Genomic DNA, 27,958 nt, shown 5'->3' on the forward strand with positions numbered 1-27,958 from the left:
AACGTAGAATTTGCCTTTTAGTTTTGTTAAAGGCAAAATGTTGATGGTTTTTCTAATTATTGTCCTCTTATTAAGATTAGAGGGATGTAATATGTGGTGGTACTACAAGTCTCAGCATGCACTGCAAGTCTGTGATCTAAACTAGACATCTGTAGAACCATCCAGCAGTTGTTGTGTGCTGGTTAGACTGAGGCTATGGGGGCCAGTTCAGTTCTGAAGAAGTTTTGAAGCGCAAATTCACTCTAAAAATAACGTACATCGCAACTAATATTCATTAAGCGCACTCTCACGATTCTCGTAGTCAGTGGCTGTTTGTGAGTAGTGTGGTAAAATAGCACATTAATTCTACTGTGCATGACATAGGGGAACTGCATAAAATCACCCTGGACCCCGCTCCTTCCCAAAATAAGATAGCAGAACAGTATTAGAAGGAAGTTAGTGGCTATAAGCAAAGTATTGGATGTACTTAGAGGTGTAAAATAATTCACTGTGTACATAATAAATGATAGCCACCAAGTGTTTTTCTGCAAATTAAAGTTTTTACAGTATTTTGGGGTCAAGAAAAATGTCAAGTTATTTTTCTGGGTTTTCAGAAACACTTGTAAAATGATTAAAACACTTTTAGCTCCCATCTGCACGGTCAAAAAGCACTTTACCATCCATCACAATACCTCAATTTACATCTCCTATATCATTTAATCCATGAGCTTTTTAGAGAATATCACCTGAAAACTGACGTGTACAGTGCATCCGGAAAGTATTCACAGCGCTACACTATTTTCACATTTTGTTATGTTACAGCCTTATTCCAAAATGAAATAAATTCATTTTTGTCCTCAAAATTCAGCACAATACCCCATAATGACAATTTTTTTTTTTTTTTAGTTTTTGCTAATTTTTTAACAATAAAAAAAACTAAGAAATCAAATTTTTTATTTATTATTATTATTCTTTATTTATATGGCGCCAGAAGGGTTCCGCAGCGCCCAATTACAGAGTACATAAACAAATAATCAAAACAGGAAAACAGCAACTTACAGTTGAAGACAATAGTGTTCCTTCTAGGATTAATATGGGGCAGGGCGCTGGACTCCGGTGGCAAATTGGCGCACCCCCCCGAAACGGGGCATGGCCATGCTAACGTCATTTAATGGGCGGTGTGGCCCACAGACGTTACTGTAGGAGGCATCTGTGGCCGTCGACGTCACTGTTGTGGGCGTGCCCAGCACCTCCGTTGGTGCTGGGCTTCCCCCAGCTCTCCCCCATAGCGTGAATGGATGCCGTGCGCATGCGCACGGCATCTTTACGTGCTGGGAGGGCAGGAAGCGGGCGGCTGTTCTAGCAGGGCGCCGCAAAAGGGGCAGGGTGGATTTTGCCTTTAAAAAATCGGGCGCGGCGCCCTGCTAAAATAGCCTAGAGTTAACACTAGACAATATAGGACAATACAGGGTAAATAAACATAGCTACATCAGCAGATGACACTGGAATAAGCATCAGGTGGCAGAAGACTGCTGGAGTTGATGCAGTTGAAGATTATTAAAGTAAGAGAAAGGATAAGCACATGAGGGAAGAGGGCCCTGCTCTTGAGAGCTTACATTCTAAAGGGGAGGGGTAGACAGACAGGGGTGACACAGACGGGGTACATAGAGAGCGTTGAACAGAGGGTTAGGATGAGATTTGGCTGGGTTTGGTGAAGAAGTGGGTCTTGAGAGCCCGTTCAAAGTTTTGTGGAGAGTCTGAGGGGGAGAGGTAGGGCATTCCAGAGAATTGGAGCAGCACGTGAAAAACCTTGGAGGTAGGAGTGGGAGGAAGTAATCAGTAGGCAGGAGAGTTGGCGTGCATTAGCAGAGCGAAGAGGACGGGTGGGAGTGTAAGGGGAGATAAGGTCAGAGATGTAAATGGGAGAGGAGTGGGTGAGGGCTTTGTAAGCGAGTGTGAGAAGTTTAAAATGGATCTGAAAGGGAAGGGAAGCCAGTGAAGGTCTTGTAGGAGAAGAGAGGTGGACGTAGTGCGTTTGGTGAGGAAAATGAGCCGGGCAGCAGCATTGAGGATAGATTAATGTGGAGAGAGGTATTTGTCAGGAATGCCAGTCAGGAGGAGATTATAGTAGTCCAGTCTGGAGAATCACATGTACATAAGTATTCACAGCCTTTGCCATTAAGCTCAAAATTGAGCTCGGGTGCATCCTGTTTCCACTGATCATCCTTGAGATGTTCTTGCAGCTTAATTGGAGTCCACTTGTGTTAAATTCAGTTGATTGGACATGATTCGGAAAGGCACACACCTGTTTATATAAGGTCCCACACTTGACAGTGTATGTCTGAGCACAAACCAGGCATGAAGTCAAAGGAATTGTATGTAGACCTCCGAGACAGGATTGTCTCGAGGCACAAATCTGGGGAAGTGTACAGAAAAATATCTGCTGCTTTGAAGGTCCCAATGAGCACAGTGGCCTCCATCATCCGTAAATGGAAGTAGTTTGGAACCACCAGGGCTCTTCCTAGTGCTGGCTGGATGTCTAAACTGAGCGATTGAGGGAGAAGGGCCCTAGTCAGGGAGGTGACCAAGAACCCGATGGTCACACTAATACTCCACTGTTGTTACTGTGAGTTAATATAGTGAGTGCAGAACCCCAGTGATTTCTATTTAAACAATGTGGACACATACTGTGATGCACTTCAAATCTAGGAATAGGTGAGTGCTGTGTATTAGTGCTTTTTAAAGAAAAAATAAAAATCTCTTTCTCTCTCTCTCAAGTAATGGCCACCTAGCAATATCCACTTGTTCTTCAAATGGGTAATAGTGCCACAGGTGCCCATTACTTATTGCACCCAATGCACCAGGTTTAGATGCGTAAAGTAGCTAAACGCATGCAAAGTATTGGATTCCCAAAAGGCAGGCTTTATATTTGTGCCCATTGGCATCTCCTGACCACTTTCTCATAAATGCTTTTGACACTGGACCACCTTCTACTCCTGCAAACCCTTCACTGCCTCTGTCTGCATGATACTGCTCTCTTCTGGCTGTCTTCCTAATTCTCTGACCGCTCCTTCTATGTCTTCTTTCATGACTCCACTTCCCTCCAACTTCCACTAACAGTAGGTGTCCGCCAAGGTTCTGTTCTTGGACTTTTCCTATTCTTCCTCCATATGTTCTCTTCAGGTGAGATCATCTCTTTTGACATCCATTGTCATCTCTATGCCGATGTTACTCATAACTACCTTTCTTCCCCTGACCTCTCCCCCTCACTCATATCTGAAACTGTCTCTGTCTCTCTTCCTGGATGGCCTGGCACTTTTGACAGCAAAAAACCATCTCCTCTGACCCCCAAGTGCACTGTCTAAAGGTGCCCTTACACTAAACGATATTATGAGTGATTTGGCCATTTTCGACTGATCGGAACGACATCATTCATAATAGTGCAGATCATTCATTGTCTATGAACAATGGCAATAATTATGCGTAGTCCCGCAGGTCGTTGGTTGGATGTTCTGATCTTCCCTTCTACAGGGAAGATCTGAAGCTATCGTTAGTGACAGCATGCTCCTGGATGTGGCCACTCTTTACATCTTTTGCAAGATCTTTAAGATATATCTTGTGTATTGCACTATATCTGCCGGGTAGTTCAAAGAAAATCGTTAACGAGATTGCATGTTTTTTTTTATCAAGTGTTTTTTTTATTGCTTTTCAAGAACAGAACAACATAAAACATTACAAAACTTACAAATAAACAGTTACAAAACCGTACTTGTGCTTTTCAGACATCTTCACCAAACACTAAAAGCATATAATATATAAAAATATATCACAAGGAAGCGCATATATATATATATATATATATATTGTGTTTGATTAAAAATTGTGTTTTTTATTTAATTATCAATTTTCTTAATAATGCACAGCATAATATATAAAAACTTTAAAACATACCAAATACTGCAGTACAAAAGTCCAGTAAACTGTGACGTTATTTGTATTACCGTCCAAGTAACCGTATACCGCTGGAGCTCCAATAAGGATATTCTTTAAGCGCACACAGTGCTATTTATGTAACTCCCCGGTGAAGGACTGGTTGATTTGTAATAAAATACGTTGTTACTTTGTATCCATAAGCCAGAGGAATATGCTTTGTAGGAACTACAAGCGTTCACAATGTGCCTGCCGCACAACAGCTAGTGTCCCCTTCTCTCCCACCGCCAATGATTAATGCTCACCACAGCCGTATGTTGGAGCCTCAGTGCGGCTAGATCTTAAACGGCTAGTGCCGAAGTTCTCAGGCGGGAGCGGCGGTAACAGCAGCGTCCACGGGGAGAGGGAGCACACTCTCAAAGATGATTTCAGTTTGCTAGGGAGGGGCCTTAGACTGCACACCTATAGCTGCCAGTAATGTGAGGTGCTACCTACTGAGACTTGTAGTTCTACAGAAGAAAAGGGGTGTGTTGTAGGTGCACTGTCTCTAGCATTACTGATATCATATAGCTTAGCATATAATAAATAGTGAAGTTTAGTTATGAATTGATCAATGCATGAAGCTGCAGCCCCGCGGCAAGGGACTCCACTCTGCTGCAGTACCTAACACTATAGGGGTTCAAACCTAGGGCACGGGACCACACATTTAGTACCTCTCTCAGTCCTGCCATTTCCATCTCAAAAATATTTCTAGGATCAGACCATTTCTCACTCTGTAGGCAACTCTAAGGGTGTGTACACACGGTGAGATTCGGACTTAACCGATTCTCACTGTGCGACAGGGGCCGGGTCGGCACTTAGCCAGTATCGCAAGCACATAATGAGTGTGCTTGCGATCCTGGTTCTGTGCGATTTTGGCTAAGTGTCAATCTTGACTATCTCTTCTATAGAGATAGTCAAGATTGACTTGCCTGCACAGTCTATTTTTTCTGCCGATGCCGACCGCGCGGGGCCGCACATCGGCATCGAATCGGGATCGCAAGGTGACTGTCACCTTGCGATCTGCACTATCTTTTCTTCCGATTCTGACTATATAGTCAGAATCGGAAGAAAAGATCTCACCGTGTGTACACACCCTTAGATCCTCATCCACTCCTTGTTCATCTCCAGATTGGACTACTGTAACCTCCTCCTATCTGGCTTCCCAGACTACAACCTTTTTCCACTCCAATATATCCTCAATGCTGCTGCCTGTCTCCTCTTCCTCTCAAAGTACTGCATCTGCCTCCCATCACAAGCCCTTTGCTGGCTTCCCTTCTCCTTTAGAACTCAATTCAAGCTTCTCACACTCTTTCAAAGCCCTCGCCCAATCTTCTTTCATGTACATGTCTGACCTTATCTACCTTCACATTTCCGCCTGCCCTCTTTGCTCAACAAATGAGTGCTGCCTCACCTTCCAACTGGTTACCTGCTACCATGCTGTTCCCTACCTCTGGAATTCCCTCTCCCTATCAGACTATTCACCTCTCTACAAAACTTCAGACAGGTTCTCAAGACCCACTTCTTCATCAAACCCAGCTGCCACTCAGCCTAACCCACTGCCACATGTTCACTGTCTTCCTGATCTGTGTCACCCCAATCGGTCTGCCCATCTTCCCTTATGTGCTTTTCCTTCCCTTAATTATACTGTTATCTACTCCTTGCAACGGCACCTAACTCTTTGATTCTGCCACCCTGCTACATTTTTGAGTGCTACGACCGCTGATGCAGCAATGTTTATAACCATGTACTTGTCCTGCATTGTCTTGTGTTGTAAGTCGCAGTTTTCTTGTTTTGCTCATCTGTTTTTGTAACAAAATTTTTTTTGGTTTGCTGTGGACCACTTGTGGCCCCATATAAATAAAGGATAATAATAATGTTCGGTAAACAGTTTGCCATTGTTCAGAGGTACCTCACAACCACAGCACAATACTGTGCTTAATAGAAAAATACACTGAGCGGCCTATGTACTAATAATTGCAGCACTGCCAGTCTGTGTTGCAAAGGATAGTTTCATTTTGAATTAAAATATCCCTGCTATGTACTAAAGTTAATTTGCAGTGGCAGTACTAGCGATAACTGCTGTCCCTGTAGTTACTTCCCCAGCATATTGGAGAAAAGCTCTTTCGGGGAATCTGACACTGCACAGGCTGGAGATAAGGGAGAGGGATCGTAGCATCCCTCTCCTGCAATTTAAAGCTGTTCATGCCATATGAGGGCCGAACTCCCCAAAATTTTGCTTTTCAGAGTTTGGCAAATAGGGATCAGAGTGTGGTCTCCTGTCTACAGGGCTAATTAGCCTTCTGCAGGAGATTTCACGGAAATCTCCTGCATTAGGCTTGTTAGTACATAGCAGGGATACATAAAATATTGCAGAAACTGTTGATGAATGGTCCCCTAAAATGTTAATGAAATTCATTATGGATGCTGAAATTTCCAGCAGTTGTCAAGTACACAATATAGCGTGCCTGGTTTCAGAAGCTGATTGTAAATTCCACTGATGCAGGCTAACTTAGAAAAATAAACAATGTATTGGAAGTCACTACGTAACATGTTCTTACTGTATCAATAATAGTAATCCTAGCAAGCAGGACGAGCGACATGACATTTAGCCAACATTAAGACTGACAGAACAAATAGTTTGCCCTGAATTCAATCTTTAATGGCTGGACTATTCTTGTACTATCAGTACTTAAAGTTAATAGGCAGGTTATTGGCAAATGATTTAATTATCTGAACATTCTCTGCTATTGTATCAAAATATGAGTACTGAACTCTCAAAGATCGAGCTAGGCCCTTGCACCTGTAGGATAGATTACAATAAAAATGTCAATGCACAGGCTGATCCAGCCACTATGTATGTGCTGAATGACAGGATAAATGTTCTGATTGGCTGCACGTAGGTGGCCAAATAAGGTTAGATAGAGCCACCTGGCCACTGCCAATTAGAGTCCGGAGATGAGGTTGTAAGTTAATCACACTTTCCAGTTGGAACTGATAATTTTCCCACTGCATTCACTAATGTGAGCTGGTGGCATAGATCTCTACAGTCACCTGTGATCCCACAGTGTGTGTGACCAAATGGTGAGTCCAGTAATACCCCTTTCAGACTCACATAAAGTTTTCGTGTTATTGCACAGGAACGCGCATCAACCCAGGATTTTGCTTAGTCTGAAAGGGTCCTGAAAGACTATCTCATGTCAAGCGTCCCAGCATTTCATCCCAGGTCGCAACCTGGGTTGAAGCCAGAATCGACCATGTAATCCAATAGTCCATTTCTAATTACATCTATGGGTATTTGCAGGGATGACCCGGGTTCAGTGTAAACGGGAGTGTTCCGGGAGGGTCCCGGGTCTGATTGCAGTGTAAACGGGGACATTTCCCAGTTTATGTCCAGGAGCTTCCCCGGTGATTCCGGGAACACAATCGTGGGTGCGACCTGGGACTGCGAATGTGAAAGGTGTATAACTGACGTCCTGTATCATACTGGACACTACTGAAACACTGTTATTAATGGTTGCATGGGAAAAAGAGAATGTCACTATATTAATCCTTTGGTAGATGAGCCTCTTTTTGTAAACAACCGCAAAAGAATCCTCCTGTGCTGTGTCTTGTTTCCTTTCTTTATTTTAGGACTGTTGGCTTTTTATGTGCTACGTGCCGCTCTCATGTTTCAGCTCAGTATGTGTATGTTGGGTTCACATCTGGAACACTTGCTAGAAGTTAGTACAGTTTTAGACATGTTTTGTAGCTTCAGGAGAGACATCAGGCCAGCAAAGGCCTCCTTTCCGCTTGTATACTCTAAGGCTCCATATCATTCACTTTGCTTTCAGAATCTGAGCTTTCTGTGGTGCCAAAGTCTGGCCAGCAGCCAGCGAAACTTTGTAGTCCACGCACCACCCGTCAGAAGTGCAGTTGGCATGTACAGGCCGTTCAGTCGCAGTCCTTTTTTATTTATTTATTTTCCTCTTGTATATAAATAGTAACACCACCACCACTCCAGAGGCATGGTCAGGATTCCTACTTGTTAAACTTGGCTTGTCCTTGTAGTAAGCATGTGGATGTTACAGCATTTCATCTGTTATCGGTGAAGATGGGTAATTGTATTTGTTGCACGCAATGCCTTGAAGTCTTCTATCGCAAGCTAGTCCCTCGGTCAGAAAGTGAGGGCGAATCACTTTTGCAGAATTCTACCTCGTCGCAAAGTTTTATCCAGGACCTAGACGGGAGAGATTGTGGCAGTCGCCAGTATGGGACATTGGTGGAGGAAAAGTTCAGTAGCGATGTTTGTTGCCAAGGCATATTTGAAGAACAGAATGACTTTGGTTATGCCCATGACTCTGAGGAAGATGAGGGGATATGCGAGTGTGGAGACATTCTTGCTCCCCGTGCCTTTTGCAGTGACCTTCCAGCTGGCATGAGGGATCTGCCAGACCATTCCCCCTCCCTGCTTGCATATGCTCCTCCAAATCAAAACTTTGCTGAACGGCAGCTACAGGGACCTGTAATAACACCGGACCTGACAGCGGAGTTTGCAAATTCAGATAGAGGGACAGTGCAACGACAAAGAAGTATAATAGCTCCTGATTTGGGAACCTCCTTTGAACCTTTGGATAATAGTAAAGACCTGCAACTTGCCAATCAATGTCATGGAATGAGGCTGGAGCAAAAGGACAGAGGTAGCATGGTAGATGAACAGAGAAATCCCACATCGCATGTAGTACTGGCCACAAATGAAGCAAACTCGCTTGAAAGATTGTGTTACATTAACAGAGAGCTGAGATCAAGTAAGATTAGATGTGTATAATGCCATGCCTTAACCTAGATGCAGATTTTATGTTTTATCCATTTGGTATTATCTAGGGTCCTAGTAACTAATAGCATTAACTGGTTAAAGGTCATGTCCACAGGGCTGCTTGCCAGGTGAATGTGAGTGTATCTGACATGTCTGTATACAGCTGGTCCCACAGCTATGATGGGTGTTGTGGTGTAGAGAAGAGGATGAGTATAGTGGCACTAGGTGGGGGAGCGATGGGTAAACGCCAACATCTTACATATTCTAAACAAGAGTATTCTTTTGTTCAGTAAAGCATGGGCTGTTATATATTACTGTCCAACAATGGGTTTTCTTGAGTAATCCAATAGTATTGGCTGCTTTTTATGATTATAACTGTTTGAAGTACAACTTTTTTTTTTAATGGGATTTTATATATATATATATATATATATATATATATATATATAATATATATATTTTTTTTTTAATGGAGAAATGGAAAAATGTAGATCTTGCAATTAGTATACTTGTACTGTACAGAGTTTGCATAAAATACAGTAGATTGTGTTTTGCTTTTATTTTAAATCCATCATTTGGGTTTATAAATCTGCTGTCAAGTATCCAGTTTCTTAAAGCTGCAGTGCTGTTCCATGAAGAAGCGAGGGGACAGTACTGTGTTTACAGTGATTCCCCTCTCTGAAAATAGGAGCACGCAAATCAGGCAATGCAGAGCCATGCTTACTTCGATCACATCTACATTTACACCCCAAGGGGGGCCGATTGAATTTCTACTGGGCGTCTGTAGGAAAGAGCGTCTATCGGCGCCCATTAGCGGTAAAGGCACCTGACAGCTCCAGGTCTGTCCGCGCAAAGCGCCTAAACCGGTGTGGAGGCTGCGAGAAAAAATGTGTCTGCCATGGCTAATGGGTGTTTATCGGAGGAACAATTGAATATCTCCATTAGATGCCTATTCCTATAGACTCACAGCAGGGGGCGTGAGCAACAATTGAATTGGCCCCTAGAGTTGTACCTGGGTTGGCAAGGTGCGTTCTGTTACAGGCAACTTTTCAGTCATGTTGTGTTCACGTAAATGCGGGTTGTGTAGTAAGAAAATGCGCATGATTGGAAGAATTCTCTCTTGTTGTTAGTATAGGGCAGTTGCACTGATGATGACTAGTACTAAGCTAAGTGCACACACAGGCAGTCTCATCTCAAGATGCATACAACTCTGCCTATGCACCAAAGAACATGTTATTTTCATGCATGCTTTTGAGCAAAGTACATCTGACTTCCAACTCTGCTCCAGGCTAAAGACATTCCCAGTATTATCCTTGTCACAACGCGCAGTAAGGTAAATTAACAGTCATCTTAGTTTTAGCTATAGCCTCTAAATTCCTTCGTACAGCCGTATTCAAACATAGTGTGGTATCTGATAGCAGCAGTGGAACTCTGACACTGCCTGGCACAAATTTGATCCTTAATTGTTCAACCCATAAAAAGGCTGCCACCACAGACATCACAGGGGGGGTGCAGGGCCCACCCGGGTGTCACCCTTCCAGGGTGTGACAGGAGCCGGGTGCTGTAACATGACACTATCCTGCAGTAAACGGCTAGCAATGAGAAGGAACCAGCATTGGGCATGCCCCAGGAGTGATGTAACGGAGGAAGGGCTTTGTGCGAGGTCACACCCTTTTCTCTCTCATCCATAGGAGACAAAAGGCGTGCTTTAGCATTTTGTTGCTAATGGAGCAGTTTGTTTATTTAGCCTGTCCTTGACTTGGGAGGAAGGCTGGATTGGCCAACCGTTCTAATGATTGGAAAAGGTTTATGCACAATCGATCTTGTGCATACACAGTTAACAAATTGTCCACCCAGATACGTCCAGCAGACCAATTTGAATATGCCCGCCCATTTGCGACGGTCCAGCCGATATATTGTTTGTTGGCAGTACTTATGATATATCGGCAAGTGTGTACCCGGCATAATTACCCTGCCGCCCGGCACTCGGCCACCTCTGCCTCTAACTTAAAGAGACAGCTGCTGCTCGTGAGCCAGTCACAAGCAGTGCTTGGCTTTTCACATTATATCACCACCCATTCGCAACGTCTACATGGGCCATCTAGCGACCCCGCACAGCCCATTACTCCCCTGCAAGGCGTCGTCTTCACCACCTGGCCTGGTGTCACCCTCAGCCGGGTCTGCTGCAGACAACTGAGGCCGCTTCCCACATCTATTCTCCTGCACTGTAGCTGAAAGCTGCAGCCGATAGCGGGGCCAACATGCACAAGCAGGGCCTGGTGCACTGCACAAGCTCAAATTCAAAGGTAACCCGCGGCTTGGGGGGCACATTCCTGTCACTACTACCAGTGGCACGTGTGTGCGGATGTGCGGCGACTGAAGCGCACACACCTCCCGGTGCCAAAGTGTCCAGTTCTCTCTCCCCTTCTCTCCTGTACATATGTGTAGTACGTGTGTGTGTATGTAATATATAGTGGTATTGCAAGAGTGGCAGTCCAAGCATACTTTCAATAAAAGGCACAGATGCGGAAGGTTAACTTCAACGTTTCAATAGCTGTGTATTGTCATCAGGATACACAGCTATTGAAACATTGAAGTTAGCCTTCCGCCTCTGTGCCTTTTATTGAAAGTGTGCTTTGAGTGCCGCACCTGCAATACCACTATCTATCAGCAGCAGCTAAAGTGATTTGTGTGGAGTGCGAGACTCCCGGACACATATATGCATATTACAGTACTGAGCAAAAGTTTTTAGGCAGATGTTGAAAAAATGCTGCAAAGTAAGAATGTCTTCAAAAACAGAAATGTTAAGAAAATGCAAAGTGAATGGACAGAAGTCTAAATCAAATCAATATTTGGTGTGACCACTCTTTGCCTTCAAAACAGCATCAATTCTTCTAGGTACACTTGCACAGAGATTTTCAAACATCTTAGTGAACTAACTACAGGTCTTCTGTGGATGTAGGCTTGCTCAAATCCTTCTGTCTTTTCATGTAAACCAAGACAGACAAGATGATCTTGAGATCAGTGGCAGGATGTAATGGAGTCCGACGTGCAAGATGCCGGCGGAACTCTGAGTTGTTTTTTTAAAGGGGCAATCATTTATGAGGCATTACATCCCGCGGCCTGGGGCTCTGTGTTGGCTGTATCATCACTTCCAGGACTTCTTGTTCTTCTTTAAGCTGAAGATGTTATAGAAGCTGATATGTAATATTTTACAGAGAACAGTAGTAACACTTCCACCAATATGATATTAGGAATAACCATCACACAAGAGTACCATAGCCTATAAGAATGTCTTTTGCACAAGAGTTTAGTTTCCTTGAAATGGGGAGGTGGGGGGAGTTTAGCATGCACTCACTGAAGGTAAGGAATTGCCCATACTGTGTAGGCATAATGTGCAATAAAGGGGCCATACTGTGTGGGCATAGTGTGCAATAAAGGGGCTATACTGTGTGGGGCATAGTGTGCAATAAAGGGACTATACTGTGTGGGGCATAGTGTGCAATAAAGGGGCTATACTGTGTGAGCATAGTGTGCAATAAGGGGGCCATACTGTGTGGGCATAGTGTGCAATAAGGGGGCCATACTGTGTGGGCATAGTGTGCAATAAGGGGGCCATACTGTGTGGGCATAGTGTGCAATAAGGGGACCATACTGTGTGGGCATAGTGTGCAATAAGGGGGCCATACTGTGTGGGCATAGTGTGCAATAAGGGGGCCATACTGTGTGGGCATAGTGTGCAATAAGGGGGCCATACTGTGTGGGCATAGTGTGCAATAAGGGGGCCATACTGTGTGGGTATAGTGTGCAATAAAGGGGCTATGCTGTGTGGGCATAGTGTGCAATAAGGGGGCCATGCTGTGTGGGCATAGTGTGCAATAAAGGGGCTATACTGTGAGAGCATAGTGTGCAATAAGGGGGCCATACTGTGTGGGCATAGTGTGCAATAAGGGGGCCATACTGTGTGGGCACAGTGTGTAATAAAGGGGCTATACTGTGTGGGCACAGTGTGTAATAAAGGGGCTATACTGTGTGGGCATAGTGTGCAATAAGGGGGCTATACTGTGTGGGCATAGTGTGCAATAAGGGGGCCATACTGTGTGGGCATAGTGTGCAATAAAGGGGCCATACTGTTTGGGCATAGTGTGCAATAAGGGGGCCATACTGTGTGGGCATAGTGTGCAATAAGGGGGCCATACTGTGTGGGCATAGTGTGCAATAAGGGGGCCATACTGTGTGGGCATAGTGTGCAATAAGGGGGCCATACTGTGTGGGCATAGTGTGCAATAAGGGGGCCATACTGTGTGGGCATAGTGTGCAATAAGGGGGCCATACTGTGTGGGCATAGTGTGCAATAAGGGGGCCATACTGTGTGGGCATAGTGTGCAATAAGGGGGCCATACTGTGTGGGCATAGTGTGCAATAAGGGGGCCATACTGTGTGGGCATAGTGTGCAATAAGGGGGCCATACTGTGTGGGCATAGTGTGCAATAAGGGGGCCATACTGTGTGGGCATAGTGTGCAATAAAGGGGGCCATACTGTGTGGGCATAGTGTGCAATAAAGGGGGCCATACTGGGTGGGCATAGTGTGCAATAAAGGGGCTATACTGTGTGGGCATAGTGTGCAATAAAGGGGCTATACTGTGTGGGCATAGTGTGCAATAAAGGGGCTATACTGTGTGGGCATAGTGTGCAATAAAGGGGCTATACTGTGTGGGCATAGTGTGCAATAAAGGGGCTATACTGTGTGGGCATAGTGTGCAATAAAGGGGCTATACTGTGTGGGCATAGTGTGCAATAAAGGGGCTATACTGTGTGGGCATAGTGTGCAATAAAGGGGCTATACTGTGTGGGCATAGTGTGCAATAAAGGGGCTATACTGTGTGGGCATAGTGTGCAATAAAGGGGCTATACTGTGTGGGCATAGTGTGCAATAAAGGGGCTATACTGTGTGGGCATAGTGTGCAATAAAGGGACCAAACTGTATTGGCATAGTGTGCAAGAAAGAGGCCATGCTGTGTGGACCTAGAAGGTCATTCCGACCCGATCACACGCTGCATTTCCTCGCAGGGCAACGGCGTCGGGAACGAGGAAAGTGGTCGCAGCGGCGACCTCAAGGAGATTGACAGGAGGAAGGCATGTCGGGGCGTCAACTGACCGTTTTCCGGGAGTGGTCCAGCGAACGTAGGCGTGTCCAGGTATTTTGAGGGCGGATGTCTGACATCCAAGCCCGGACCTGCATCGCTGGATCCGTCGCAAAGGGTAAGTAGGTATAGGGCTGGTCCTGCTTTGCTTGAAACTTTTTTTAGCATAGCAGGGCTGCACAAGCGATCGCAGCCCTGCTATGCTAAAATACACTCCCCCATAGGCAGCGTCAAGTTGATCGCACGAACAGTAAAAAGTTGCTACGTGCGATCATCTCGGAATGACCCCCATAGTGTGCAAGAAAGGGGTCATGCTGTGTGGGCATAATGTAAATCAGTACTGTTGTGTGGCCACGCCCCTTCCCTGTGAGGTTATGCCCCATTTTTTGCACAAAGGACCCCACCTGGCTGCTACCTGTTTCCACCCGTCTGGCAGCATTTTCTGGGGGAAACACTGAATGCAATGTAACCTCTACTTACGTTATGAAATCTTTTTCTTTGAGAGCTTGTTTTCCTTCCAGTTCTCATTATGCAGCCTTGCAGCAAGAAAATAATATCCTATGTTTGGATCACATGACGTTCCCGAGTCTCTGTTTGTTGAAGCATGACATGTGCATTCTGCGTAATCAGCAGGAAAACTGTAAGCTGGTCCCATAAGCGAGGGAAAACCTATAGACTTGCAAAACCTACAGAGCCTGTTCTCCCCTCTGCCTCGGGTTGCAGCCACACCTATAGTAGGGATTTTTTTTAAACTTTGTGCCAGTATTCAAAGTAATCTGCCTCTCCTTTTTATTTAACACGGACGTTTTGCTTTTATTTTTATCATGTGCGGCTCATATCTCTCTTAATCGCGGAGATCACAGATTCTGCAGGTAATATTTCTTTTGCATGGCTTTGGCAGCCCTTGGTTTGTTCTCGGTGTACTGTCTGTTGGTTATTTGTGCACATCAAACAAGATGCACTGAAGCTGAATCCCCAGATCTGCAGCACTTTCCTATAAGGTGCTACGTGCATACAGGTCTGACACTTCCCTCCAGATCTGTGTTTTGTATGGTTTACCCATTGCCTCTGGGATCTTCCTGACATTTCCTATGGTTTTTTCTAAATATATAATATATATATATATATATATATATATATATATATATATATATATAATATATATATGTGTGTGTGTGTGTGTGTGGTACTTTATTATGTTTTTGCATATTGTAGAAGACCACATGTGTAATGAATGGTTTGAGGGCTGTACGGGGAGTGGTATGATGAATTGTAACACATTGTTTAATTCCTGAAATATGCGGACGGGGAGTTATGTTCTAGACCAGTGGTTTCCAAACTTTTTAAAATCACGGCGCCCTAGAATAGCAGAATTTTTTTCACGGCACCCCTAGGCCAAAAATGTCTTATTGAGAAATTTAGAAAGAAATATTACAGTAAGTAGATCGCGTTTATATGTCATCCTTAGGGTCAGTTGTGTGGTGAGGGACAAGATTTGCTTCTGTTTGGCCACATATTTTATGACTGGCAGCCACTAGCACTGGTTTTGCCTATTATATTGACCATGAATAATTAGAATTGGTCCTGGACCACCAACCCAGGGCACCCCTGCAAGTGTCCTGAGGCACCCCAGGGAGCCACGGCACACAGTTTGGGAACCTCTGTTCTAGACCATTCATCAGGAAAGGTAATCTGTGGATTATCTGGCAGTCCCTGTACTTTTAGTCACCGTGTGTAAGTATAGACGCAGGTGAGTCTCATCCACATATTTCTCTTTTAAGTCTTTTTACATTTTCTGCCTATCCTGAATCTGTCACATTCTAAAGTGCTTAAGGATATAATGAAGGCCCATGCTTTTTTGTTTTGTGATTATTATCTTTTCTTGTTGCAGTGCGATATGAAAATATTAGTTGCCTAAATTGTCCACTTGACTTATACGCGTGACCTTAACCACTTTTGTGTGTAAGATTAGGAGGCGTAATATACAGTGTCTAGGCCTAGGGTATACTGTGTAGGATGGTTACTACAATAGAAAAATCATGAAGAGTATTTGCTGTTAATGCGTTGTTCATATGAACCAAGCTAAGCAAAGGATTGTAGTGTGACAAGGTGGCGCTTCTAATTGAATTGCCCACAGCTAATAATTCATTGATATATTCATAAAGTGGCCATACATTAGGACGATTGTATGGCCCAGATCGCCTGATCTTATCTGCAGCACATAAGATCAGAGGATCCAGCATATGTCCCGCGGGGCTGTGCATCGGATCGTTATCGTTAGTGAAATGCAAACAATTTGCACTTCTACTAACAATATATCGATATCTGGCTTTACTATTCAATGTATGGGACAATTGTTTATGTATGTGTCATGATAAATGTATGTTTCTCTGACGTCCTAGTGGATGCTGGGGACTCCGTAAGGACCATGGGGAATAGCGGCTCCGCAGGAGACTGGGCACATCTAAAGAAAGCTTTAGGATCACCTGGTGTGCACTGGCTCCTCCCCCCATGACCCTCCTCCAAGCCTCAGTTAGATTTATGTGCCCGACGAGAAGGGTGCACACTAGGGGCTCTCCTGAGCTCTTTGTGAAAGTTTTAGTTTAGGTTTATATTTTCAGTGAGACCTGCTGGCAACAGGCTCACTGCATCGAGGGACTAAGGGGAGAAGAAGCGAACTCACCTGCGTGCAGAGTGGATTGGGCTTCTTAGGCTACTGGACATTAGCTCCAGAGGGACGATCACAGGTTCAGCCTGGATGGGTCACCGGAGCCGCGCCGCCGTCCCCCTTACAGAGCCAGAAGAGCGAAGAGGTCCGGAAAAATCGTCGGCAGAAGACGATCCTGTCTTCAGATAAGGTAGCGCACAGCACCGCAGCTGTGCGCCATTGCTCTCAGCACACTTCACATTCCGGTCACTGAGGGTGCAGGGCGCTGGGGGGGGCAGCGCCCTGAGACGCAATAAATCGATAAAAAACCTTATATGGCTAAAATAAATGCATCACATATAACTCCTGGGCTATATGGATACATTTAACCCCTGCCAAAACATACAGAAAAAGGATGATAAGGACGCCGAGAAAGGGGCGGAGCCTATCTCCTCAGCACACTGGCGCCATTTTCCCTCACAGCTCAGTTGGAGGGAAGCTCCCTGGCTCTCCCCTGCAGTCACTACACTACAGAAAGGGGTTAAAAAAGAGAGGGGGGCACAAATTAGGCGCAGTATATAACAATACAGCAGCTATAAAGGGAAAAACACTTATATAAGGTTATCCCTGTATGTATATATATATATATATATATATATATATATATATATATATATATATATATATATATATATATATATATATAGCGCTCTGGTGTGTGCTGGCAAACTCTCCCTGTCTCCCCAAAGGGCTAGTGGGGTCCTGTCCTCTATCAGAGCATTCCCTGGGTGTGTGCTGTGTGTCGGTACGTTGGTGTCGACATGTATGAGGAGAAAAATGATGAGGAGACGGAGTAGAGTGTCTGAAATAGTGTTGTCACCCCCTAGGGGGTCGACACCTGAGTGGATGTACTGTTGAAATTGCGTGACAGTGTCAGCTTTGTATAAAAGACAGTGGTTGACATGAGACAGCCGGCTACTCAGCTTGTGCATGTCCAGACGTCTCATACAGGGGCCCTAAAGCGCCCGTTACCTCAGATACAGACGCCGACAAGGGTACTGACTCCTGTGTCGACGGTGAAGAGACAACCGTGATTTCCAATAGGGCCACACATTGCATGATTGAGGCAATGGAAAAAGTTTACACTTTTCTGATTAATATGAATACCACCAAAAAAAGGGGTATTATGTTTGGTGAGGAAAAACTTCCTGTAGTTTTCCTGAATCTGAGAAATAAAATGAGGTGTGTGATGATGCGTGGGTTTCCCCCCGATAACAATTGATAATTTCTAAAAAGTTATTGGCAATCTACCTTTTCCCGCCAGAGGTTAGGGTGCGTTGGGAAACACCCCCTAGGGTGGATAAAGCGCTCACACGCTTGTAAAAACAAGGGCTCTACCCTCTCCTGAGATGGCCGCCCTTAAGGATCCTGCTGATAGAAAGCAGGAGCGTATCCTAAAATGTATTTACACACATACTGGTGTTATACTGCGACCAGCAATCGCCTCAGCCTGGATGTGCAGTGCTGGGTTGGCGTGGTCGGATTCCCTGACTGGAAATATGATATCCTAGATAAGGACAGTATATTATTGCCTATAGAGCAATTAAAAGATGCATTTCTATATATGCATGATGCACAGCGGAATATTTGCCGACTGGCATCAAGTATAAGTGCGTTGTCCAATTATTCCAGTAAAGTGGTCAGGTGATGCGGATTCCAAACGGCATTTGGAAGTATTGCCTTAAAAGAGGGGATGTACCCCAGGTCGCCTCTCAAAATAAGACGCCGTATTATCAGGCGCAGTCCTGGTTGGCAAGCGGACAAAAGGGTTCCTCTTTTCTGCTCGTGACAGAGGGAGAGGAAAATGGCTGCAGAGATCAGCCAGTTCCAAGGAACAGAAACCCTTTTCCGCCTCTGCCAAGCCCTCAGTATGACGCTAGGGCTTTACAAGTTCAGGCACGGTGGGGTCCCGTTCTCAATGAATTTCAGTGCGCAGTGGGCTCACTCGCAAGTAGACCCCCTGGATCCTTCAGATAATATTTCAGGGGTACAAATTGGAATTCGAGACGTATTCCCCTCGCCGTTTCCAAAAGTCTGTTTTACCGACGTCTCCCGCTGACAGGGAGGCAGTTTTGGAAGCCATTCACAAGCTGTATTCCCAGCAGGTGATAATCAAGGTACCCCTCCTGCAACAGGGAACGGGGTATTATTCCACACTATTGTGGTACCGAAGCCAGACGGCTCGGTGAGACCGATTTTAAAATCTAAAATCTAAAATCTTTGAACACTTGCATACAGAGGTTCAAATTCAAAATTGAGTCACTCAGAGCAGTGATTGCAAACCTGGAAGAAGGGGACTACATGATGTCTCGGGACATCAAGGATGCTTACCTTCATGTCAAAATTTACCCTTCTCGCCAAGGGTATTTCAGGTTATGGTACAGAACTGTATCAGTTCGGACGCTGCCGTAGGGATGGTCCACGGCACCCTGGGTCTTTACTGAAGTAATGACCGAAATGATGATATTCCTTCGAAGGAAGGGAATTTTAGTTATCCTTTACTTGGACGATTCCCTGATAAGGGTAAGATCCAGGGAACAGTTGGAGATCGGTGTAGCACTATATCAGGTAGTGTTGCGGCAGCACGATTGGATTTTCAATATTCCAAAATCGCAGCTGATTCCGACGACTTGTCTTCTGTTCCTAGGGATGATTCTGGACATAGTCCAGAAAGAAGGTGCTTCTCCCGGAGGAGAAAGCCAGGGAGTTATCCGAGCTAGTCAGGAACCTCCTAAAACCGAACCAAGTCTCAGTGCATCAATGCACAAGGGTTCTGGGTAAAAATGGTGGCTTCCTACGAAGCAATCCCATTCGGCAGATTCCACGCACAGTGGAACCTTCTGGACAAATGGTCCGGGTCGCATCTTCAGATGCTTCAGCGGATAACCCTGTCACCAGGGACAAGGGTATCCCTCCTGTGGTGGTTGCAGAGTGCTCATCTTCTAGAGGGCCGCAGATTCGGCATTCGGGACTGGGTCCTGGTGGCCACGGATGCCAGCCTGCGAGGCTGGGGAGCAGTCACACAGGGAAGGAATTTCCAGGGCTTATGGTCAAGCCTGGAGACATCTCTTCATATAAACATTCTGGAACTAAGGGCCATTTACAATGCCCTAAGTCAAGCGAAACCCCTGCTTCAGGGTCAGGCGGTATTGATCCAATCGGACAACATCACGTCAGTCGCCCACGTAAACAGACAGGGCGGCACGAGAAGCAGGAGGGCAATGGCAGAAGCTGCAAGGATTTTAGCTGGGCGGAAAATCATGTGATAGCACTGTCAGCAGTGTTCATTCCGGGAGTGGACAACTGGGCAGCAGACTTCCTCAGCAGACACGACCTTAACCCGGGAGAGTGGGGGACTTCACCCAGAAGTCTTCCACCTGATTGTAAACCGTTGGGAAAAACAAAAGGTGGACATAATGGCGTCCCGTCTAAACAAAAAACTAGACAGATATTGCGCCAGGTCAAGGGACCCTCAGGCAATAACGGTGGACGCTCTGGTAACACCGTGGGTGTACCAGTCAGTGTATGTGTTCCCTCCTCTGCCCCTCATACCAAAAGTACTGAGAATCATAAGAAGGAGAGGAGTAAGAACTATACTCGTGGTTCCGGATTGGCCAAGAAGGACTTGGTATCCGGAACTTCAAGAGATGCTCACGGACGAACCGTGGCCTCTACCTCTAAGAAAGGACCTGCTCCAGCAAGGGCCTTGTCTGTTCCAAGACTTACCGCGGCTGCGTTTGACGGCATGGCGGTTGAATGCCGGATCCTGAAGATCCCTACCCTGGTCAAGGCCAGGAAAGACGTAACCGCAAAACATTATCACCGCATTTGGCGAAAATATGTTGCGTGGGGTGAGCCCAAGAAGGCCCCTACAGAGGAATTTCAACTGGGTCGTTTCCTCCATTTCCTGCAAACAGGACTGTCTATGGGCCTAAAATTAGGGTCCATTAAGGTTCAAATTTCGGCCCTGTCGATTTTCTTCCAAAAAGAACTGGCTTCAGTGCCTGAAGTTCAGACATTTGTAAAAGGGGTGCTGCATATACAGTCTCCTTTTGTGCCTCCAGTGGCACCTTGGGGATCTCAATGTTGTGTTGAGTTTCCTAAAGTCACATTGGTTTGAACCACTCACCACTGTATACTTAAAATATCTCACATGGAAGTGACGAGTTAGCCCTGGTTTCAGCCAGGCGTGTGTCAGAATTGGCGGCTTTATCATATAAAAGCCCTTACTTAATATTTCATTCTGAAAGGGCAGAATTGAGGACTCGTCCTCAAATTTTCTACCTAAGGTGGTTTCTGCATTTCACATGAACCAACCTATTGTGGTGCCTGCGGCTACTAAGGACTTGGAGGATTCCAAGTTGCTTGACGTGGTCAGGACCCTGAAAATACATGTTTCCAGGACGGCTGGAGTCAGAAAATCTGACTCGCTGTTTATCCTGTATGCACCCAACAAACTGGGTGCTCCTGCTTCTAAGCAGACGATTGCTCGTTGGATTTGTAGTACAATTCAGCTTGCACATTCTGTGGCAGGCCTGCCACAGCCAAAAATCTTAAAATGCCCACTCCACAAGGAAGGTGGGCTCATCTTGGGCAGCTGCCCGAGGGGTCTCGGCTTTACAACTTTGCCGAGCAGTTACTTGGTCAGGAGCAAATACGTTTGTAAAATTCTACAAATTTGATACCCTGGCTAAAGGGGACCTGGAGTTCTCTCATTCGGTGCTGCAGAGTCATCCGCACTCTCCCGCCCGTTTGGGAGCTTTGGTATAATCCCCATGGTCCTTACGGAGTCCCCAGCATCCACTAGGACGTCAGAGAAAATAAGAATTTACTTACCGATAATTCTATTTCTCGTAGTCCGTAGTGGATGCTGGGCGCCCATCCCAAGTGCGGATTGTCTGCAATGCTGGTACATAATTATTGTTACCAAAAAATTCGGGTTATTGTTGTAGTGAGCCATCTTTTCTAGAGGCTCCTCTATTATCATGCTGTTAACTGGGTTCAGATCACAAGTTGTACAGTGTGATTGGTGTGGCTGGTATGAGTCTTACCCGGGATTCAAAATCCTTCCTTATTGTGTACGCTCGTCCGGGCACAGTATCCTAACTGAGGCTTGGAGGAGGGTCATAGGGGGAGGAGCCAATGCACACCAGGTGATCCTAAAGCTTTCTTTAGATGTGCCCAGTCTCCTGCGGAGCCGCTATTCCCCATGGTCCTTACGGAGTCCCCAGCATCCACTACGGACTACGAGAAATAGAATTATCGGTAAGTAAATTCTTATTTTTTATTGTCTCGCCATTTTTGTGAATTACATTGAATGGGCCTTCCAAATAACCAAGTGACAGTAGTAGTAGTAGTGCCTGTACCTGGGTTTGTGTCCCACCTTCAAGGCACCCTTGCATGCCATCTGTTGGCACTTCGGCATCCTAATACTGCTTATGGGATAGGCTTGACATATTCAGCCGTTCTGTCTGAAAAGAGCAGGGAAAAACCGCCATATACTGGCGCTGAACTGGTGACCGTTTTCAACCAACATCCACTGAATCTCAACTTATTGCAATATTGATGTCCTATTCACTAAGTTCAGATTCAAGATGCACTGAAGCTGTTCTAAAGCAACAAAATATTAAGATGTTTTGTTTTGCTTGCAGCCATTTTATAAGTCTCATAACAGCAATTTGTTGATTAAAGGCGGCGAGGCTAGCTATGGGTGACAATCTGGTTTTCCTCCTCAGTGAACTGTGGCCTCCAAGTGCTGGTATACAGCATCTGCTATCAGAAGATGTTTTATTGCGAGAACCGTCCTAGATGCTAAGATCTCCTATTACAAAACACTCTTAAGTACAGTACTAATGCCCTGTGACACCTTCCACATACTGTATCATATCTCCTGGATCAAAGATTAGGGCAGTGGTTCTCAAACTCGGTCCTCAGGACCCCACACTGTTCACGTTTTCCATGTCACCCAGCAGCTGCACTGTGTGTCACCAGCTGTCACATTTTAAAAATCTACAGTTCACCCGCAAAACATGGACCGTGTGGGGTCCTGAGGACCAAGTTTGAGAACCTGTGGATTAGGGAAAATAATATTATTGTGTTTATAGCAAAGTTTATACAAATAGCTCCTACAGTATTTACCTGTTCTGTTGTGTCTGGCTTTGGTGGCAAAACCCGTACTATATTGTCCGATGGGTCTACTCTTCACTTTGCTTTTGAAGCAGGACAGCTAAAGATATTATAAATGTTTTGTGCATATATTTGCTTAATTACCTAGGGGTCTATTCATGAAGCAGTGAAAAGTGTGGAGAATTTGCCCATGGCGACCAATCAGCATTGATGTAACATTTATAATTTGCATACTATAAAATTATACAGAGCAGCTGATTGGTTCCTGTGGGCAACTTCTCCACTGGATCACTTCTCAACTCTTCTTTTTTCTTTTTTTCTTTTTCCCCACTGCTTCATGAATAGACCCCTTAATATACATACAGTATATTAGCCGGGACCTGGGTTAGCATGGCGACAGTGCAGTTCAGCAGGCTGGTATCTCGCCAAAGGCTACAAGCTGCATTTTATGTTCATTTAGGAAATTTATTGGTATTATTACAGGGTTTATGCAGTTGTTCTATTCTATTCAGAACAACTTTTATGAATGTTTCCTAGTTTAACAGGGTAGAACTATTTTTTTTGTTAGTGTATTGTGAGCGAGATGAGCAGAATGCTGATTTAAAACCTTCAGTTTCCATTTGCACTGTTAGTCAGCCAGCGGCCAGTCCCTAAGTATCAAAGGACACTTTTCTCTTTCTCATCAGAACATTCGAGCGGCATGACCTTGATGAATGGAGATGGGGCCTACGAGCATCGGATAGAGGTGGAGCCAAAGCAGAACGGACATGATGTTGGAGAGCAGGCAGAGGACGGAAGTGAGCAAGAGGTCATCGTTATCCAGGATACTGGTTTCACTGTCAAGATACAAGCCCCGGGGATAGAGCCTTTTTCTATTCAGGTAATGCGTTCGTTCTACATATTTTCCATTTTAATGCTGCATTTCTATATCTGCAGGAGATGTACAATATTTGTGTGTAATACAAGATAATAAATCTGTGTGCATCCTTAGGTGTCCCCCCAGGAGATGGTGCAGGAGATCCATCAGGTTCTTATGGACAGGGAGGACACCTGTCACAGGACATGTTTCTCCCTCCAGCTGGATGGAAATGTGCTGGACAACTTTGCTGAGCTTAAGACAATAGAAGGGTTCGAGGAGGGCTCTGTCCTAAAGGTTGTTGAAGGTGGGTCATATGTTCTTATTTAGCACACTTATTGCTTTAATATACATATAAGTTCTGTAGATATCATTGTAATCAACACTATGGGCCTGATGCTGAGCCCATGCATTGCTAATGTTCTTGTAGATGAGCTATTTTCTCTATCGTCCTAGTGGATGCTGGGGTTCCTGAAAGGACCATGGGGAATAGCGGCTCCGCAGGAGACAGGGCACAAAAAGTAAAGCTTTACGATCAGGTGGTGTGTACTGGCTCCTCCCCCTATGACCCTCCTCCAAGCCTCAGTTAGATTTTTGTGCCCGGCCGAGAAGGGTGCAATCTAGGTGGCTCTCCTAAAGAGCTGCTTAGAAAAGTTTAGCTTAGGTTTTTTATTTTACAGTGAGTCCTGCTGGCAACAGGATCACTGCAACGAGGGACTTAGGGGAGAAGAAGTGAACTCACCTGCGTGCAGAATGGATTGGCTTCTTGGCTACTGGACATCAGCTCCAGAGGGACGATCACAGGTACAGCCTGGATGGTCACCGGAGCCTTGCCGCCGGCCCCCTTGCAGATGCTGAAGTAAGAAGAGGTCCAGAATCGGCGGCAGAAGACTCCTCAGTCTTCTAAAGGTAGCGCACAGCACTGCAGCTGTGCGCCATTTTCCTCTCAGCACACTTCACACGGCAGTCACTGAGGGTGCAGGGCGCTGGGAGGGGGGCGCCCTGGGAGGCAAATGAAAACCTATTTTGGCTAAAAATACCTCACATGTAGCCTCCGGAGGCTATATGGAGATATTTAACCCCTGCCAGAATCCGTTAAGAGCGGGAGACGAGGCCGCCGAAAAAGGGGCGGGGCCTATCTCCTCAGCACACAGCGCCATTTTCCCTCACAGAAAGGCTGGAGGGAAGGCTCCCAGGCTCTCCCCTGCACTGCACTACAGAAACCGGGTTAAAACAGAGAGGGGGGGCACTAATTTGGCGTTAGAAATATATAAAAAAGATGCTATAAGGGAAAACACTTATATAAGGTTGTCCCTATATAATTATAGCGTTTTTGGTGTGTGCTGGCAAACTCTCCCTCTGTCTCTCCAAAGGGCTAGTGGGTCCTGTCCTCTATCAGAGCATTCCCTGTGTGTGTGCTGTGTGTCGGTACGTGTGTGTCGACATGTATGAGGACGATGTTGGTGAGGAGGCGGAGCAATTGCCTGTAATGGTGATGTCACTCTCTAGGGAGTCGACACCGGAATGGATGGCTTATTTAGGGAATTACGTGATAATGTCAACACGCTGCAAGGTCGGTTGACGACATGAGACGGCCGACAAACAATTAGTACCGGTCCAGACGTCTCAAAAACACCGTCAGGGGTTTTAAAACGCCCGTTTACTTTAGTCGGTCGACAGACACAGACAGGGACACTGAATCCAGTGTCGACGGTGAATAAACAAACGTATTCCTTATTAGGGCCACACGTAAAAGGCAATGAAGGAGGTGTTACATATTTCTGATACTACAAGTACCACAAAAGAGGGTATTATGTGGGATGTGAAAAAACTACCGTAGTTTTTCCTGAATCAGATAAATTAAATAAAGTGTGTGATGATGCGTGGGTTCCCCCCGATAGAAAATTATGGGCGGTATACCCTTTCCCGCCAGAAGTTAGGGCGCGTTGGGAAACACCCCTTAGGGTGGATAAGGCGCTCACACGCTTATCAAAACAAGTGGCGGTACCGTCTATAGATAGGGCCGTCCTCAAGGACCAGCTGACAGGAGGCTGGAAAATATCATAAAAAGTATATACACACATACTGGTGTTATACTGCGACCAGCGATCGCCTCAGCCTGGATGTGCAGAGCTGGGGTGGCTTGGTCGGATTCCCTGACTAAAAATATTGATACCCTTGACAGGGACAGTATTTTATTGACTATAGAGCATTTAAAGGATGCATTTCTATATATGCGAGATGCACAGAGGGATATTTGCACTCTGGCATCAAGAGTAAATGCGATGTCCATATCTGCCAGAAGATGTTATGGACACGACAGTGGTCAGGTGATGCAGATTCCAAACGGCACAAAGGTGTATTGCCGTATAAAGGAAGAGGAGTTATTTGGGGTCGGTCCATCGGACCTGGTGGCCACGGCAACTGCTGGAAAATCCACCGTTTTTACCCTAAGTCACATCTCTGCAGAAAAAGACACCGTCTTTTCAGCCTCAGTCCTTTCGTCCCTATAAGATCATATCTGCCCAGGGATAGAGGAAAGGGAAGAAGACTGCAGCAGGCAGCCCATTCCCAGGAACAGAAGCGTTCCACCGCTTCTGACAAGTTCTCAGCATGGCGCTGAGACTGTACAGGACCCCTGGATCCTACAAGTAGTATCCCAGGGGTACAGATTGGAATGTCGAGACGTTTCCCCTTCGCAGGCTCCTGAAGTCTGCTTTACCAAGGTCTCCCTCCGACAAGGAGGCAGTATGGGAAAAAATTCACAAGCTGTATTCCCAGCAGGTGATAATTAAATTACCCCTCCTACTACAAGAAAAGGGGTATTATTCCACACTATATTGTGGTACTGAAGCCAGAAGGCTAGGTGAGACTTATTCTAAAAAAAATTTTTTGAACACTTACAAAGGTTCAAATCAAGATGGAGTCACTCAGAGCAGTGATAACGAACCAGGAAGAAGGGGACTATATAGTGTCCCGGGACATCAGGGATGCTTACCTCTATGTCCCAAATTTGCCCTTCTCACTAAGGGTACCTCAGGTTCGTGGTGCAGAACTGTCACTATCAGTTTCAGACGCTGCCGTTTGGATTGTCCACGGCACCCCGGGTCTTTACCAAGGTAATGGCCGAAATGATGATTCTTCTTCGAAGAAAAGGCGTCTTAATTATCCCTTACTTGGACGATCTCCTGATAAGGGCATAGTCCAGGGAACAGTTGGAGGTCGGAGTAGCACTATCTCGGATACTGCTACAACAGCACGGGTGGATTCTAAATATTCCAAAATCGCAGCTGATCCCGACGACACGTCTGCTGTGCCTAGGAATGATTCTGGACACAGTCCAGAAAAAGGTGTTTCTCCCGGAAGAGAAAGCCAGGGAGTTATCCGAGCTAGTCAGGAACCTCCTAAAAACAGTGCATCATTGCACAAGGGTCCTGGTAAAAATGGTGGCTTCCTACGAAGCAATTCCATTCGGCAGATTTCACGCAAGAACTTTTCAGTGGGATCTGCTGGACAAATGGTCCGGATCGCATCTTCAGATGCATCAGCGGATAACCCTATATCCAAGGACAAGGGTGTCTCTCCTGTGGTGGTTATAGAGTGCTCATCTTCTAGAGGGCCGCAGATTCGGCATTCAGGATTGGATGCTGGTGACCACGGAGCCCAGCCCGAGAGGCTGGGGAGCAGTCACACAAAGAAAAAAATTTCCAGGGAGTGTGATCAAGTCTGGAGACTTTTCTCCACATAAATATACTGGAGCTAAGGGTAAATTTATAATGCTCTAAGCTTAGCAAGACCTCTGCTTCAAGGTCAGCCGGTATTGATCCAGTGGGAAAAACATCACGGCAGTCGCCCACGTAAACAGACAGGGCGACACAAGAAGCAGGAGGGCAATGGCAAAAACTGCAAGGACTTTTCGCTGGGCGGAAAATCATGTGATAGCACTGTCAGCAGTGTTTCATCCCGGGAATGGAAACTGGGAAGCAGACTTCCTCAGCAGGCACGACCTCCACCCGGGAGAGTGGAAACTTCATCGGGAAGTTTTTTCCACATGATTGTAAACCGTTGGGAAATACCAAAGGTGGACATGATGGCGTCCCGTCTGAACAAAAAACGGGACAGGTATTGCGCCAGGTCAAGAGACCCTCAGGCAATAGCTGTGGACGTTCTGGTAACACCGTGGGTGTACCAGTCGGTGTATGTGTTCCCTCCTCTGCTTCTCATACCTAAGGTGCTGAGAATTATAAGACGTAGAGGAGTAAGAACTATACTCATGGCTCCGGATTGGCCAAGAAGGACTTGGTACCCGGAACTTCAAGAGATGCTTACAGAGGTCTTATGGCCTCTGCCGCTAAGAAGGGACTTGCTTCAGCAAGTACCA

The 27,958-nt window shown here is 45.6% G+C and overlaps 1 protein-coding gene across 1 annotated transcript in view; it reads left to right on the forward strand.

Moving 5' to 3' along the window:
* Positions 1-7,783: 7,783 nt before the first annotated feature.
* The window catches only part of CLUH (clustered mitochondria homolog), a 43,809-nt gene continuing 23,634 nt past the window's right edge, over positions 7,784-27,958 (forward strand). The window contains exons 1-3 of the mRNA XM_063953413.1: positions 7,784-8,627; positions 23,408-23,601; positions 23,713-23,884. Of these exons, the coding sequence (XP_063809483.1) occupies positions 8,042-8,627; positions 23,408-23,601; positions 23,713-23,884 (952 nt within the window). The 5' untranslated portion in view covers positions 7,784-8,041. The remainder of the gene's footprint in view (positions 8,628-23,407; positions 23,602-23,712; positions 23,885-27,958) is intronic.

The sequence above is a fragment of the Pseudophryne corroboree genome, chromosome 2 (genome assembly GCF_028390025.1).
Source record: "Pseudophryne corroboree isolate aPseCor3 chromosome 2, aPseCor3.hap2, whole genome shotgun sequence".
Classification (NCBI taxonomy): Eukaryota; Metazoa; Chordata; class Amphibia; order Anura; family Myobatrachidae; genus Pseudophryne; species Pseudophryne corroboree.